The sequence below is a fragment of the Dysidea avara genome, chromosome 5 (assembly GCF_963678975.1).
Source record: "Dysidea avara chromosome 5, odDysAvar1.4, whole genome shotgun sequence".
Lineage (NCBI taxonomy): Eukaryota > Metazoa > Porifera > Demospongiae > Dictyoceratida > Dysideidae > Dysidea > Dysidea avara.
The window spans coordinates 31,354,546-31,369,377 of NC_089276.1; the positions used below are offsets into that span (position 1 = coordinate 31,354,546).

The 14,832-nt window shown below is 39.6% G+C and overlaps 1 protein-coding gene across 3 annotated transcripts in view; it reads left to right on the forward strand.

Moving 5' to 3' along the window:
• LOC136256163 (uncharacterized) overlaps positions 1–14,832 on the forward strand; it is a 66,277-nt gene that overhangs the window by 16,325 nt on the left and 35,120 nt on the right. For 2 of the 3 annotated variants that reach the window (XM_066049104.1, XM_066049105.1), the window contains exons 3-5: positions 3,120–3,233; positions 3,297–3,396; positions 4,103–4,182. The exons of the other annotated variant lie outside the window; for it this stretch is intronic. In XM_066049104.1, the coding sequence (XP_065905176.1) occupies positions 3,120–3,233; positions 3,297–3,396; positions 4,103–4,182 (294 nt within the window). The remainder of the gene's footprint in view (positions 1–3,119; positions 3,234–3,296; positions 3,397–4,102; positions 4,183–14,832) is intronic. 3 annotated transcript variants of the gene reach the window in all.

The following is a 14,832-nucleotide window of genomic DNA, read 5'->3' on the forward strand; positions in this document are numbered from 1 at the left end:
ACCAGACTGAAACTAACAATATTACAGATAGCTAGCTAGCCCGTGCCGGGGAACGCTAGTTATAGATTGCATCCGGTGCAAATATATACGCACCGTTATTAGCTAAGTTATCGATATATATGATATATAACTGCCAGTTTGTAATATCGATATTGCACGAAAAACTTAGTAACTATGCTTTTCGTAAGTAACCATGCTGTTCATAAATAACCATGCTTTTGTAAATAACCATGCTTTTGTAAATAACCATGCTTTTCGTAAATAACCATGCTTTTGTAAATAACCATGCTTTTCGTAAATAACCATGCTTTTCGTAAATAACCATGCTTTTCGTAAATAACCATGCATACTCTACAGTTATTTGTAAATAACCATGAAATGTATGTAAATAACCATGAAAAACACAATGTCTAAAAAAATGGAGTTTTGACACAAATGGCACCCCATAAGAAAGACCTAACCAATTTCTCCTTTACAGTGTGTGAAGGAAGGCTTCCCCTCTCTGACCAATTCAATGAACAGTGTTTGTGTAAATATATATCAAATGGTACGGTAGTGTCATGGTAGTATCGTTTAAGTAGGAGTCGCCCTGATAATTCTGCGTGTCGCCCTAAATTCTGCCTTTAAAATCATCCTAGTTTTCCTAGAGACATTTTACGTGATGAAAATCACCTTTACGGAATAGTACTAGTCCATATAATATATAAAAATTAAATATAACAAGACACTTACAGATGGCCGGATATAGAATTTAAAAAAAATTCCAAAGCTTGAATTTTAGTCTTACTACCTCACTCACTGACCACAGTCGTAAGGCTAGAGGCCAAACAAAGTAGTGCACGGCTACCATCTTACACCACAATAACAAACTCACCAGTGGGATGTGTCCGACAAGTGTAGGCCCTCTGCACCTTGTCTTTTCTTTTATTTTCAATCAGGCTGCTTGTCTTCTCCTTCATCCAATGAAAGCATATCGAGATGTTAAAACAATTTCTTTCAGCAACATATGTGACCCAGTGTGGGAAAACCGGGCTTATCACCTATTTTAAAGTATGCCGGCTTAAAGTATTTAGTGTGTTGTAACTCGCCAATGGTTGAAGCTATGTGTACCATATTTTCACACCTTTTACACCAATTCCTTACCTTCCAGAGCATCCACTGTACAAGAAACTAGCAGCTATGTTTCCCACCATTTTAGATAGTTTTTGAATTGAGGTTGGCTGCACTATGTGAGCTCCAAATGGGTGGGAGGTGGGGACCCGGAAGGAGGACCAGAGACTATTCAACAAATTGAAGAGGAACGTGTAGGGATGAATTAGGCCAAGTTATGGGCCATTCAGGTCTCAAAACTGGCTTTGATTAAAGACAATTCACAGCACAGGTCTTTATTCAACACCACGGTGCTTTGCAGCCACATACAGCCTTCCCCAGGATGACCATAGCTTCATCAAGGCCCCACACTACATGTACAGATCGCCATTAAGCTTGGGAAAGCAGCCATCAAAAGCAGACCACTCAAATTCTGATTGTGAAATTTGATAGTTTATTCATGTAGCTTTGTGTTATTGGTGAAAAAGCAAATCTGCTGACATGGGCGATAAGACCAGTTTTCCCAGATCCATTCACATATACAGATTCCATGCAGGATTATTTCAGAGCTGGATTCAGAAGCACTTCAGTCCTGGGGCTACTGTAAGACTAGATATGTGGAAGTTCGCGATTTAATCCCGTTCGCGATAGGTTTGCAGCCACGCCCAGCAATTAAAGATATTGAACTAATAGCAATAAAATACGGAGACCACACCCCTTAACAATCTAGCTGTTTACATAACAGTAAACAAGATTACCTCTCCCCTTATTTGGTCTTGCTAGCTGCACACTTCTTGTCTGACTTGCGATATACTCTAATGCAACAGTTACTCTAATACAACAGTCATGTATGATATTCTAATAGAACAGTCACAAGTCACATTGTAGCTAGTTGTGCTACAACAACAAAAAAACTAAACTAAGTATTTTAAAATTATAAAATTAAAAATGAAGTAGGGTTCTATGCAACAAAAGGTAGTGAAACAGGAGATGAATGATGGTTAACATGGTGTGCATTCACTGCATACACACATACATACACTAATATTACATGTTGCATACATTTACTTAGGTCTTCTCCATGCATACCTGCATGATCTCCTCACTAAGTGAGGACCTCATCCACCCAACTACCGCACCATGACTCAAACAATACAGCATTATAATTTGGGTTGTAAATGGGCCAACCGAGGAGGGCAATATGGGCACTTTTCGTGATGGGATAGGACACATCAGCACACACACGTGCCGGATAGGAAACATCAGCACACACACGTGCTGGACAGGACACATCAGCACATACACGTGCTGGGTAGGCCACATCAGCACACACACGTGCTGGACATAATGCACACACAAGTGTTAGATGGGGTTTACCTAATTTTGTATTTTAATGTTAAAGTGTTTTCCCTTGCAATTAAGCTTCAGCGCCCACCCTTCCTCGGTCACCAGGAATCTTTCAACATAAATTGGGGTCAGGGAGGGTTGGGATAACTTTTCCTCACTGTTCTAGAGATTTTCTCAACTGCTTCATGTACATTGTCAACCAGTGAGAAAAACGTGGCTGGAAATTTGCTCAACTAGTTTAATAACCTGTTACGTATAGCGTGATCTCCACCATGTGCACGTGACGCCTACGTTCCAATCCAATACAGCTGGCTATATCACTGTATAAAACATAATACTAATTAACACAGTACCACTGCATGTTAACTTCAATTTATTGTAAACAATAAATTACATTATTACAGCATAGCTCAGTAGGAAAGTCCCTACTTGGGCACATTAGCTATAACAATTATTTTGCTCAATTCCAAAGTAGGGACTTCCCACTGAGCTATGCTGTAATGCCATCATTCATCTCTTGTTTCACTACTTTTTGCTGCATAGATCCCTACTTTATTTTTAAATTAACGATGTTTTAAAATACTATATACATACGTATTGCATAAAAGAAAACAACAACATATTTACACCATGCAGGTATTATTTGTACTTGTGTTAATATTAATTTTACGTACTGTATATAGGGAATGCAAGCACACAGATTTTCAACACCCCAAGCAGCATCACCTTCCAAATGTTCAAATAAGGATAAAGATAATGAAGAAATAGATCCTAAGAGCAAGTTGTACTCTGAATCAGTAAGTATTTTTATGTAATAATACAGTACAGATGTACATCTATAATATTATACATGCACATAGGCCAGTGATGACACCAAAGAAATACCAACGTTGGAATCAACAACTCCTAAAACTGCTGAATCACTTGCAGCATCCAATAATTCACACCCTATAGATAAAGGTGAAAATACAATCAACTTAAAATAAAGTTTTCAATGGGTATATGCGTCCGGATCTGATACTTCAAAATTTATTTTCTGCCCACTGTAGACAAGCATATGTTTCAGCTTAATTTGTTGAGTGACAGTGCTACAAACAGAAAACTGATTAAATTTTGCACAGAAATTTAAGGGGAAATACATTACAGGCACTTAATAAAGCAGTTATAACTTATGAATACAATAATAAACGGAGTTGACACTTAATAGGCAAATCCATTACTGAGTAATTTTTTTTTCCTTTATCACCTTTTTGCCATAAACAGAGACAAAATCAGTGAACTAGACAGATCAATTGCATTCTACTGTATCTCTGATGCAATGTAAATAAACACTCATAATTTGTCATACGTACATACTGTATGTTTCTGTTGGTGTACTGCAACAAACCAAAGATTTTAAAATTTCTCTTGAGTAGACAAACAAGATGATATCCAGAATTTTTCTGTTAGACTTTTCTTCTCAAAGAATAAAGCTTTTTAAAAATAATCAGAAGGATTTTACCCATTGTAATCAATGCCTTAGACTTAAAATTCGCAGATCCGATCACATATATACTGAGTGAGAATAACAATTAGTGTGAAATGATTATTTAGATACAAGTATTCTGCAATAGGGAAGCACTATAGGTAATGTATGCTTACTCTTTGTTTTACTGTATACACACAGAACACCCCAATAATTATGGCAAAGGCTCAAATGGCAGTAGAAATGGTCTCGAAAATCCAAGTGATCACAAAGTTAACGAAGTATGTTAATATACTTGTTTATATGCATGCACATAGTTTACTACATGTGATAATATTTATGTATGCATAACAACCATGGTAGTTGTGCTCATTTGTTATATGGTTGGAAGAGCCTTTATACATTTCACGTTTGTTATTAGGTACATAGCATGCAAAATTTGAATGATCAAACCATCAATTAGCTTTAGGTAACTGTCATGGTGACAGTGGTAATAGTGTTAGCCTTACAAAACAGTTTAGCTATAGAAAAAATGCAATATTGCATTGCAGTGCACATTAACTCATTTAGCAAGGGATCACCATAAAATCTCCTGATATTTTGCACAAAGTATGGCTATTGCACCAGTACTAAAGTGGCGGCATACCTAGTTGTGTACTTGGCTTGTGGAAGCGATACAGTGTCCATGAGTGAGTGTTGAAGGAATCGCATATCCTTCTGAAATCATTGTGTCCAGCACAGGTTTCCTCATAAGAACTAACCAGTTTCTTGGGATGTACCAACGTTTTGTAGGTATACAGTGAAACCTGATTTTTAAGGATACCTTGGGACCAACCAAAAGTGTCCTGATTATCAAGGTGTCCTGACTTTCCAGGTCAGTTTACATACAAACGGATACTTTTGGACTATTGCCAAGTGTCCAGAATATACAAGTATCCTCATTTTCAAGTGTCCTGATTAACAGGTTTCACTGTACTATATAACAACATTCCTCACTGTGAATACTTTGTGACTCCAAGGAATACGAAGAAGATAGTACAATAACCAATGCTATTTAAATTTTTGTTACACTATCAATTAATTAATTAACTCACGTGCTATGAATGCAAATTGAATTCAGTTGCTGTACATGTGGTGTGAAACGGATTGATGTTCATTCGATCCACTCTCAGTCTGACCATAACTGGATCCACATTCAATGGGCATAAAGTGTAAAAAGAGTCCCTTAATATACAATCATTAATGCTAATTGTAATAAACAAATCTAAGCTATAATTTAACAGTCTCACTACAATAGGTTTCCAGTTGCAATTTTATACCACCTGACCTGATTTTATTACTACTTCAATATGCTTGCTTTGATTCTACATGACATTATCAAATCAATGGTAGATGTAATTACTTGGTACTATATGCTTCCCACAAAAATCAACGACTTGAAGCAAGGTTGATATTAACACAATGCCACATGTTACCATTCTAACCCTATAAATGTACAAATAAAGATTACTAATGCTTGCATGATTGCATTTATGTTTCAGGCCATTTGGATGTGATCGTTTGTTCAAATCTTCCCTCAGAGGAATAAGAGATGCTTTTAAAATCTATTTAATTGAATTGCTTACTGACTATCTTATTGATGCCTGCAGCCAAGCAGTACTTGATTCTGGTTAATGTTACTGTATCAGGGGCGTAACCAGGATTTGTTTGAAGAGGGTTCGGATTTAAAGTGGAATGTCTTAAGGGGAAGGCCAGGTTGCTTCCCCTAGACCATGTTTGGACGAAAATGATGCGTACACAGAATGTGCCCTTAGGTAGTAACATTAAAAGGTGCTGTTTGTACATCTAACTACACACTGCTGTTTATGCAGCTTATAGAAACTATAAACCTATTGTAAAACTAACTAATCTTCACTTCCAGACAGCATACTGACAGCCAACTTCAATTTCCTAGCACACGGAAGCCCTCCCGGCACACTCGAGTCCCTTAATTGACAATACTTCTTTCCAGCTATACATTATTCTCAGCTGGTCCTCCTGTTGATGGTCAATAGCTTCAGACTTGGCTTGTACTCCAATATGTTCAAGACATCATGTGCCTACAACATGTAACAAATAAACAAACCATTCATCAAGTAATATACATCAACAATTCACAGTTTGTGCTAACCTGACACATGTATAACACAACCACTCAAGTTTAACAGCTGCTGCCTCGTAATATGTCTCAACCAACCATTGAGCAGTCCTTTGCCATTCCACTCGCGCCATTTCAACCATGCATCACATGCGCAATTGATTACGTGATGCTATAGATATGCTTTGCAATGGTTCAGCATTACTGTGATGTGACTGTCAAGAGTAGTACAGAGGAGCGCCAGTGGGCAAGTAGCTACCGGAGAGCTCCAGGGCTGTAAGATTTGGTGTGATTTTTAATTTTAAAAACATTCTGCCTCTGAAAGGGGAGTTCGTCCGAACCATCCGAACCCCCCCTGCATACGCTCTTGTGTATGTTTAGCTTTCTTGTAAGCCATATTTGTTATACTATTTAAGGACGTATGACTAGTCTCTGAAATGGTTAAATGGGACTACAGAAAAATACAAATAAATGCAAAGAAGTGTGTCTTCTTAGCTGTTTTATGCTTTCTCTATCAATCCAGGCCTACAGCAAATTCTCTCCACTTTTTTGCAACAAAAACTGTGTAGTCATGCTTACTGAATTCTTCTGCATGTCCTGTCCTATTAATAAACCCGTATTTCACAGACCACCAATCACCCTATGCCTTGATAAATTTCCAAGTTAGTTTCATTATATACTGTATTTGAAACAGTTCTGAATATGAAAGAAGCCTTGTAGCAGGATTTTGTTGTGTGAGCTTTATTGCAGTGTGAGTTAAGCCTGAAACAGCACTCTTTACCCTTAGAAGGTCACATATGGCATCTATACATGGTGAGTCCTTCTTGTAAGTGTGCGCAATTGTGACTTCCTATAAGTGACCATACAAACACACTTTCACAGAGTTCAGATAAGTGATAGCACTGGTGCCAGATTATTCACTGTTATGAATTTTATTTCTAGAAGCCATTTCTTTTACACAAAGCCTAAAGTGCGTTACTTAAAAAATAAATTATTGGTTGGTGCCATATTGTCTAACCACATTTACATTTTGTAAACAAGCTGGCCTGATGCTGACCAGGCTTTGTTATATGTATGAGATACCCACTGAAGGTTTTTTAGTAGGTTGATAACCTGAGGGAATGGTTTGGTCACTAATTAATGCCCACTGAGGAGCCAAACCAAGCACAAGGGTTTTAACCTACTAAAAAATGACAGTGGGTAATCTAACCTACAGTATTTAGAAAGCAGCTCGTTACCAGCACTGACAAAAGAAGCAGAGAGTCACGCTAGGTAAGGTCCTTTTCAGCGTGTTTGCGTCTGCCGCCAGCTCAGTGACCAGTTTAGTGTTACTTTATCAGCTGTTATTTAGTCCCAAGGCTTGTATAGTAGCTAATACTACAAAGCAACAAGCTGACCACAAAACGAGAGGCTTTATAACAACTGGCCACAAAGCGACAAGCTTTATTACAACTGGCCACGAAGCAACAAGCTTTATTACCACTGGCCACGAAGTGACAAGCTTTATTACAACTGGCCACAAAGCAACAAGCTTTGCTTTATTACAACTGGCCACGAAGTGACAAATGTTAGAACCAGGTGCAATAGCACAGCTGAAGTGTGTTGATGGTCTAATAGCAACATGGTGCTGACAAGCAGACAAATACAAACGTGCTTGCTGTAAACTTGGCAACACCAGTAGTTTCAATTCTATCATTACAGAAGACATCACTGTAGAGGGTGTGGTTAGATTGTTAGCTGACATACAGACCCATGGCCCCAAATGAGATCCCAGCTTGCTTATTGAAAGAGACCACTTATTATATGGCTCAGTCCCATACTTATCCTTACGTTCAAGGCATCGCTATACCAACATTGTCTCCCCAGTGACTGGAAAACTGCCCGTGTTATGTCAGTCTTTAAGAAAGGATCACATAAGAATCCTGGTCAATATCCTTGACAAGCATACTATGTAAGATCTTTGTGCGCATAATATATAGTTCAGTGTACAAACACCTTGAGACTAACTTGATTCTAAGTGATGCTCAACATGGAATTGATCATGTGAGATACAGCTTATGCCAAAGTAGGGATTTCCCACTGAGCTATGCTGTAATAGCTACCATGTTCATCTCTTGTTTCACTACTTTTTATTGCTTGGATTCCTACTTCATTTTTAAATTTATAATTTTTAATAATTATACTACGTAGTTTGTTTAGTTTTTTTTGTTATAGCATACAGCTAGCTATAAACATGTGACTGTTCTATTAGAGTATCTCGAGTCAGCCTGCAAAGATGTGTGCTTGACCAAAAGGGTGTGTGGTCATTGTGGTTTCGATTGATTATTAGACTAGAGTATCTCGAATTTTTTTCCGTAAACTAGATCATATAAACAAATCTTGAATCAGCCTACCAATTTGAAGGTGTGTGGTCACAAATACAGTTAGCGTAAAAGGAGTGTGGTCATTGTGGTCTTGATTGATAGATTATGCTGCTTAAAGAAAGTGTTGATATGGAAAATTAACTCCTCGATATGGTTTCGTTGGATGAAGAAGACAAGCAGCCTGATTGAAAAGAAAAGACAAGGCGTACAGGCGTACACTCGTCAGAACCCCAAAAGGCACATCTCACCGGTGAGTTTGTTGTTATGGCATAAAATGGTGACCGTGCGCTGCTTCGTTTGGGCTCTAGGCTTGTGACTGTGGTGAGTGAGTGAGTGGGCGGGCGGGTGGGCGGACGGGTGGGTGGGCGGGCGGGCGGGTGGGGGAGTGAGTGAGTGAGTGAGTGAGACGAAATTTTGAGTTAGATGATTTTTTTTCAAATTCTATATCCGGCCGCCAGTAAGCGTTTTCTTGTTTTTAACGCTACATTTGCTGTTAGATGGACTAATATTATTCTGTAAAGGTGATTTTTGTCACGTAAGAAGTTTCTAAGCTGGTTTTTAAAAGGCAGTATTTTTGGCAGCACACATCATTTCGGGGGATTCCTACTTAAACAGCACTACTGTACTGTTTGATTAATGTTTGAGAAAACTATGAGGCCTAGAGATACAAACTAACCGGGGATTGATCCGCCTGTGAATGAAGGCACAAACGTATAATCTTTGCGCCTGTCTGCGCTGATGATTTAAACGTACGTGTAATTCTATATAATGCCCAGTACCACACCCATGCTTTAATTTCAGATTTTGCAAAGGAGAAGATTAGCGAACCACTGCGAGTGATTGCAGGAGAGCCAGAGACCACCCTACTCGAGACTACAAGTATATTTCTAAGCTGTTTTCATGGTGCACAGTGAGTTCCAAGTCACCATGCCAGATGCTAGTGGACACGTTCTGTGTGTGATGAACAAGGTTAAAAGTATGTTTTCATGTTAACATGATTGTTTGTTTGTTTGTTGTCATTTTGTATACTTCTTTTCATCCTTTACCTGGCTTCAGCTAGCTGAATTATTTCCATCTCCAGTGTTCAGTGCTAATAATACATTGTTGCATAAAAGTTCTACAGTATAAAGTGCATCTCCTGTATGTTGTAGTATTGTGTTACGCATCATTATGCCATTGCCACACCATTGATATACTGGCACTCAGCTACCAGTAGTTTTGCATTGGACCTGGCAGGGCATTGTGTGGAGAACGCCAACACAGCTTTCAGCTGATAAGTTTGTGTGATAATGCATAGCTTTCAACCTGAAGCCTTTCAGTGCCAGAAATGAGATCACTTTGTGACGGAAACTATATAAACACTGCTGTAATTACATTCCATACAACCTGATTGAGATAACAAACACATCATACACAAAATGTGACCAGATTTTACAGAACCGATCCAAATCGCACATCAGGCAAAATCAAACTAACACCACCAGTGGATAGCTACACCATCGTACTACAAGTTTTGACCCTCAGCACTACTCAAACTACACGAGGCTGGTTTTTACACACGTCTTTTCTGGGTGGTGTGGAGTGCTCAAATGGCGGTTTCAGGCCTTGTGAAGGACCTGGCTTGGTAAGAGTCAGTGGTTTACTGGTGGACAGCCTTATAATGTTGGCCAGACGTGTTCTCTGTTGATTTTGCTACATATCAGCCACTAGGGAGCCAGCACAGCCCTGTAATCTCGTGTCTGGACTCCAATCGTGGTCTGCCTCCATTTTGAGGTCTAACTTTTGCCCTCCCCACCACCCCCCAGCCTCCACCCCTTTGTGAGCACTCGTGATACTACTTCGCTCGTCCAACTGCTCAGATTTTCTATCTTATTTGGCGGGAAACTGTACAAGCAGCTACAAGTACAGGAAGTGGCTTGAAAGGTAACAGATTGATGCATCTTTTGTGTAAATTTCATACGCGTGCTTTCTATCCTTGGAGAGTTATGCTGGCTTCAATTCTTTAAAACCGTTTATCTCGGAACTTCCAATGTGCGATTTGGATCGTTTTTCCAAAATCCAGTCACATATAATACTCATCTGGCTGTAAAGGAGCCAAACACACAAAAACATACTTTGGAATCACTCCATGACCAGTGCCAGCCACCACACACTGACCAGACTTCTTTCCACTGCTCCAGGATTCTTGCCAGGTCACGTGATCTCACGTGATGCTCCAGAAATAATTTAATATAATACTCATCTGGCTGTAAAGGAGCCAAACACACAAAAACATACTTTGGAATCACTCCATGACCAGTGCCAGCCACCACACACTGACCAGACTTCTTTCCACTGCTCCAGGATTCTTGCCAGGTCACGTGATCTCACGTGATGCTCCAGAAATAATTTATATGTGACCAGATTTTACAGAACCGATCCAAATCGCACATCAGGCAAAATCAAACTAACACCACCAGTGGATAGCTACACCATCGTACTACAAGTTTTGACCCTCAGCACTACTCAAACTACACGAGGCTGGTTTTTACACACGTCTTTTCTGGGTGGTGTGGAGTGCTCAAATGGCGGTTTCAGGCCTTGTGAAGGACCTGGCTTGGTAAGAGTCAGTGGTTTACTGGTGGACAGCCTTATAATGTTGGCCAGACGTGTTCTCTGTTGATTTTGCTACATATCAGCCACTAGGGAGCCAGCACAGCCCTGTAATCTCGTGTCTGGACTCCAATCGTGGTCTGCCTCCATTTTGAGGTCTAACTTTTGCCCTCCCCACCACCCCCCAGCCTCCACCCCTTTGTGCGCACTCGTGATACTACTTCGCTCGTCCAACTGCTCAGATTTTCTATCTTATTTGGCGGGAAACTGTACAAGCAGCTACAAGTACAGGAAGTGGCTTGAAAGGTAACAGATTGATGCATCTTTTGTGTAAATTTCATACGCGTGCTTTCTATCCTTGGAGAGTTATGCTGGCTTCAATTCTTTAAAACCGTTTATCTCGGAACTTCCAATGTGCGATTTGGATCGTTTTTCCAAAATCCAGTCACATATAATACTCATCTGGCTGTAAAGGAGCCAAACACACAAAAACATACTTTGGAATCACTCCATGACCAGTGCCAGCCACCACACACTGACCAGACTTCTTTCCACTGCTCCAGGATTCTTGCCAGGTCACGTGATCTCACGTGATGCTCCAGAAATAATTTAATATAATACTCATCTGGCTGTAAAGGAGCCAAACACACAAAAACATACTTTGGAATCACTCCATGACCAGTGCCAGCCACCACACACTGACCAGACTTCTTTCCACTGCTCCAGGATTCTTGCCAGGTCACGTGATCTCACGTGATGCTCCAGAAATAATTTATATGTGACCAGATTTTACAGAACCGATCCAAATCGCACATCAGGCAAAATCAAACTAACACCACCAGTGGATAGCTACACCATCGTACTACAAGTTTTGACCCTCAGCACTACTCAAACTACACGAGGCTGGTTTTTACACACGTCTTTTCTGGGTGGTGTGGAGTGCTCAAATGGCGGTTTCAGGCCTTGTGAAGGACCTGGCTTGGTAAGAGTCAGTGGTTTACTGGTGGACAGCCTTATAATGTTGGCCAGACGTGTTCTCTGTTGATTTTGCTACATATCAGCCACTAGGGAGCCAGCACAGCCCTGTAATCTCGTGTCTGGACTCCAATCGTGGTCTGCCTCCATTTTGAGGTCTAACTTTTGCCCTCCCCACCACCCCCCAGCCTCCACCCCTTTGTGAGCACTCGTGATACTACTTCGCTCGTCCAACTGCTCAGATTTTCTATCTTATTTGGCGGGAAACTGTACAAGCAGCTACAAGTACAGGAAGTGGCTTGAAAGGTAACAGATTGATGCATCTTTTGTGTAAATTTCATACGCGTGCTTGCTATCCTTGGAGAGTTATGCTGGCTTCAATTCTTTAAAACCGTTTATCTCGGAACTTCCAATGTGCGATTTGGATCGTTTTTCCAAAATCCAGTCACAAATGTGCCCTTAGGCTGATAATTGCTGCTGTTTATTTACCTACATACTATTAACTATATTATTGTGCCTATACATAGTTACAGTCTGCAATGCTATAGCACAATGGAATTGTACTTTTTCCTGGTGGTATATCTCTTATTTTCAGGAATTGGATTTTTATCCTATTGAAGGTACTGCCATCTTTCACAGTGATCACCTGCATGCAGTCGTTTGTTCTCCAAAATTTAATTTCATCTTGTAGTATATTCATGGCATCATGTTATCATTTAGCTACCCGACCATGAAAGACCACATCATGCATTGTCACTGTCCCTACTACATGATTCTCACAAGTTAAGGTGCAAGTGCATGTTCTCATATCGATGGTATTGAATCTCATGCCTACAAGTAATGAAGCTTAAAAATCAATTAAAATTCAGCATCAAGAGTATCACAGTTGTTATTGCATAATTTATGTTTACTGTATGTGCTACTGTGTATGTGCATCTTTTCCATCCACACACACTGTGCTGGTCATGCACTGTTTGTACATGCCCCATTTGGAGATTGTCGCATTGGTGGTTGTACTTGGTTGTATGTGTCCCGGACCTAGTTATACAACCAAGTACTAAGAATAATACGAAATGCCGTTCATAAATAATAATAATAATAAATGAAATAAATAAATAATTAAATAATTAATGTTTGGGAAAACTACAAGGCCTATGAACCAGGGTTCGACTCGCCGATAAACAAAGGCATAAACGTATAATAATTACGCCTGTTCGTGCTAATGACTTGAACGAACGTGTAATTCTATATAACACCCAGCACCACACCCATGATTCCAAAGGCCGGGAGAAGATTATCGACCACGAGCGACCATCCGCAAGTCTACTACTAACTTGTCTATTAATTGTTTGTGCCCAGATTTTCATTTTGTAAGTGTTCAGACAAGTGCCAGGTGCCGCTGTAAGCCATCCCAAGTCGCCATGCTAGCTGCCAGTACATCCTAAGTCACCATTCCAGCTGCCAGTACATGCATTCAGGCGGATTATTAACAGAGGTACACTATGTTTTCATGTTGTAATACTGTTTGTTTGTGCTGTGTTTGTATTTAACTACCCAGTAACAATAAATAAAATATTATATCTCCTGTAGTTGTGAAGTGCCAATCACTACTGTAGCTACCATTCAGTGTCTGCACACCACTGATGTGCCATATCCATTAGTATTCCTTTGAAGGCACTGTCACCTTTCACAGCGATCTGCTACACATTTTATTTCATCTTGCAGTGTATCCAAGACACCATGTGACCATCTTTTGACATATCGGCCCATCTCATACTTAAAAACTTGGTTGTATTTGTCCCGGGCCTAGTAATAATAATAATAATAATAATAGTTCCACTGATGGCTAGCCAGTCGTGAATGTGGAATGTTGTTGGGGTAGCTGTAATATGCATCGAGCAACTGGTTTGTTCGGTTTGACAGCTGATAGCTAGCTTGTTCAAGTACTGGTATGGTCAATGAAGGTAAAAACCCAAATCTCACTAACCATACAACCACTAATTAAATCATTGGCATAGAAAACTCTTTGAAGTGTTGCTGAATTTACCATAGCAGTCTCACATGACAACAGGTCTCTAACTGAAACTTAGAGCCCTCACCTCAGATCTCCAAGTGTATGAACAACCTCATTTACTGTGTCAACATAAAAAAGAATTATTCATGCTGCTTTCTAAAGAGATTTTCAGGTTGATTATCTGCGTTTGTGCAAGCTATGCATACTAGTTTTTGAATTACTGGTACAGTACTATGAACAGTAGATATACTGTTGCTACACAAGTACGTAACTAAGATGCCTCAAGGATACAATCTGGATTTACAGTGGAGAGTTGTGTGGTTACATTTTCCACATAAGTACAGAGTAAGAGATTATAGAAAATAAGATGTGCATATCTGAAAAAACAGTTTGGAGATATTTAGCTAAGTTTAAACTACAGTCGAAGTAAAATCCACCTCACAGAAACACGGACCTTCCAAGCTGCTTGGAGGCTATGAACAGTTGTACTACTTAAAATCATTACTTCAGTGAAATCAAATCAAAGTTTTATGACATGTATGGTGTACACTGTGACCTAGCCTAGAACCTTGAAATTTCATCGCAAGTGATAAATAAAATTGATTTACAGCGCAGTGATGAGTGCTGTGTTGAATTTATGGCCAAAGTATCAATGTATGAGCCTGAAATGTTTATATAAACAGAATTCATTTCGAAAACATGCATATAGCATGAAGGGTCTTACACCTCAAGATCACAGATTGATAGTGAGAGGTACATACTCGTTACTCTGCTATTCCAGTTTTATAATAACTTATTGCCAAATCTTAAACCATTCAATGTGAGCATTTCCCATTCTGTGGTTGTTATG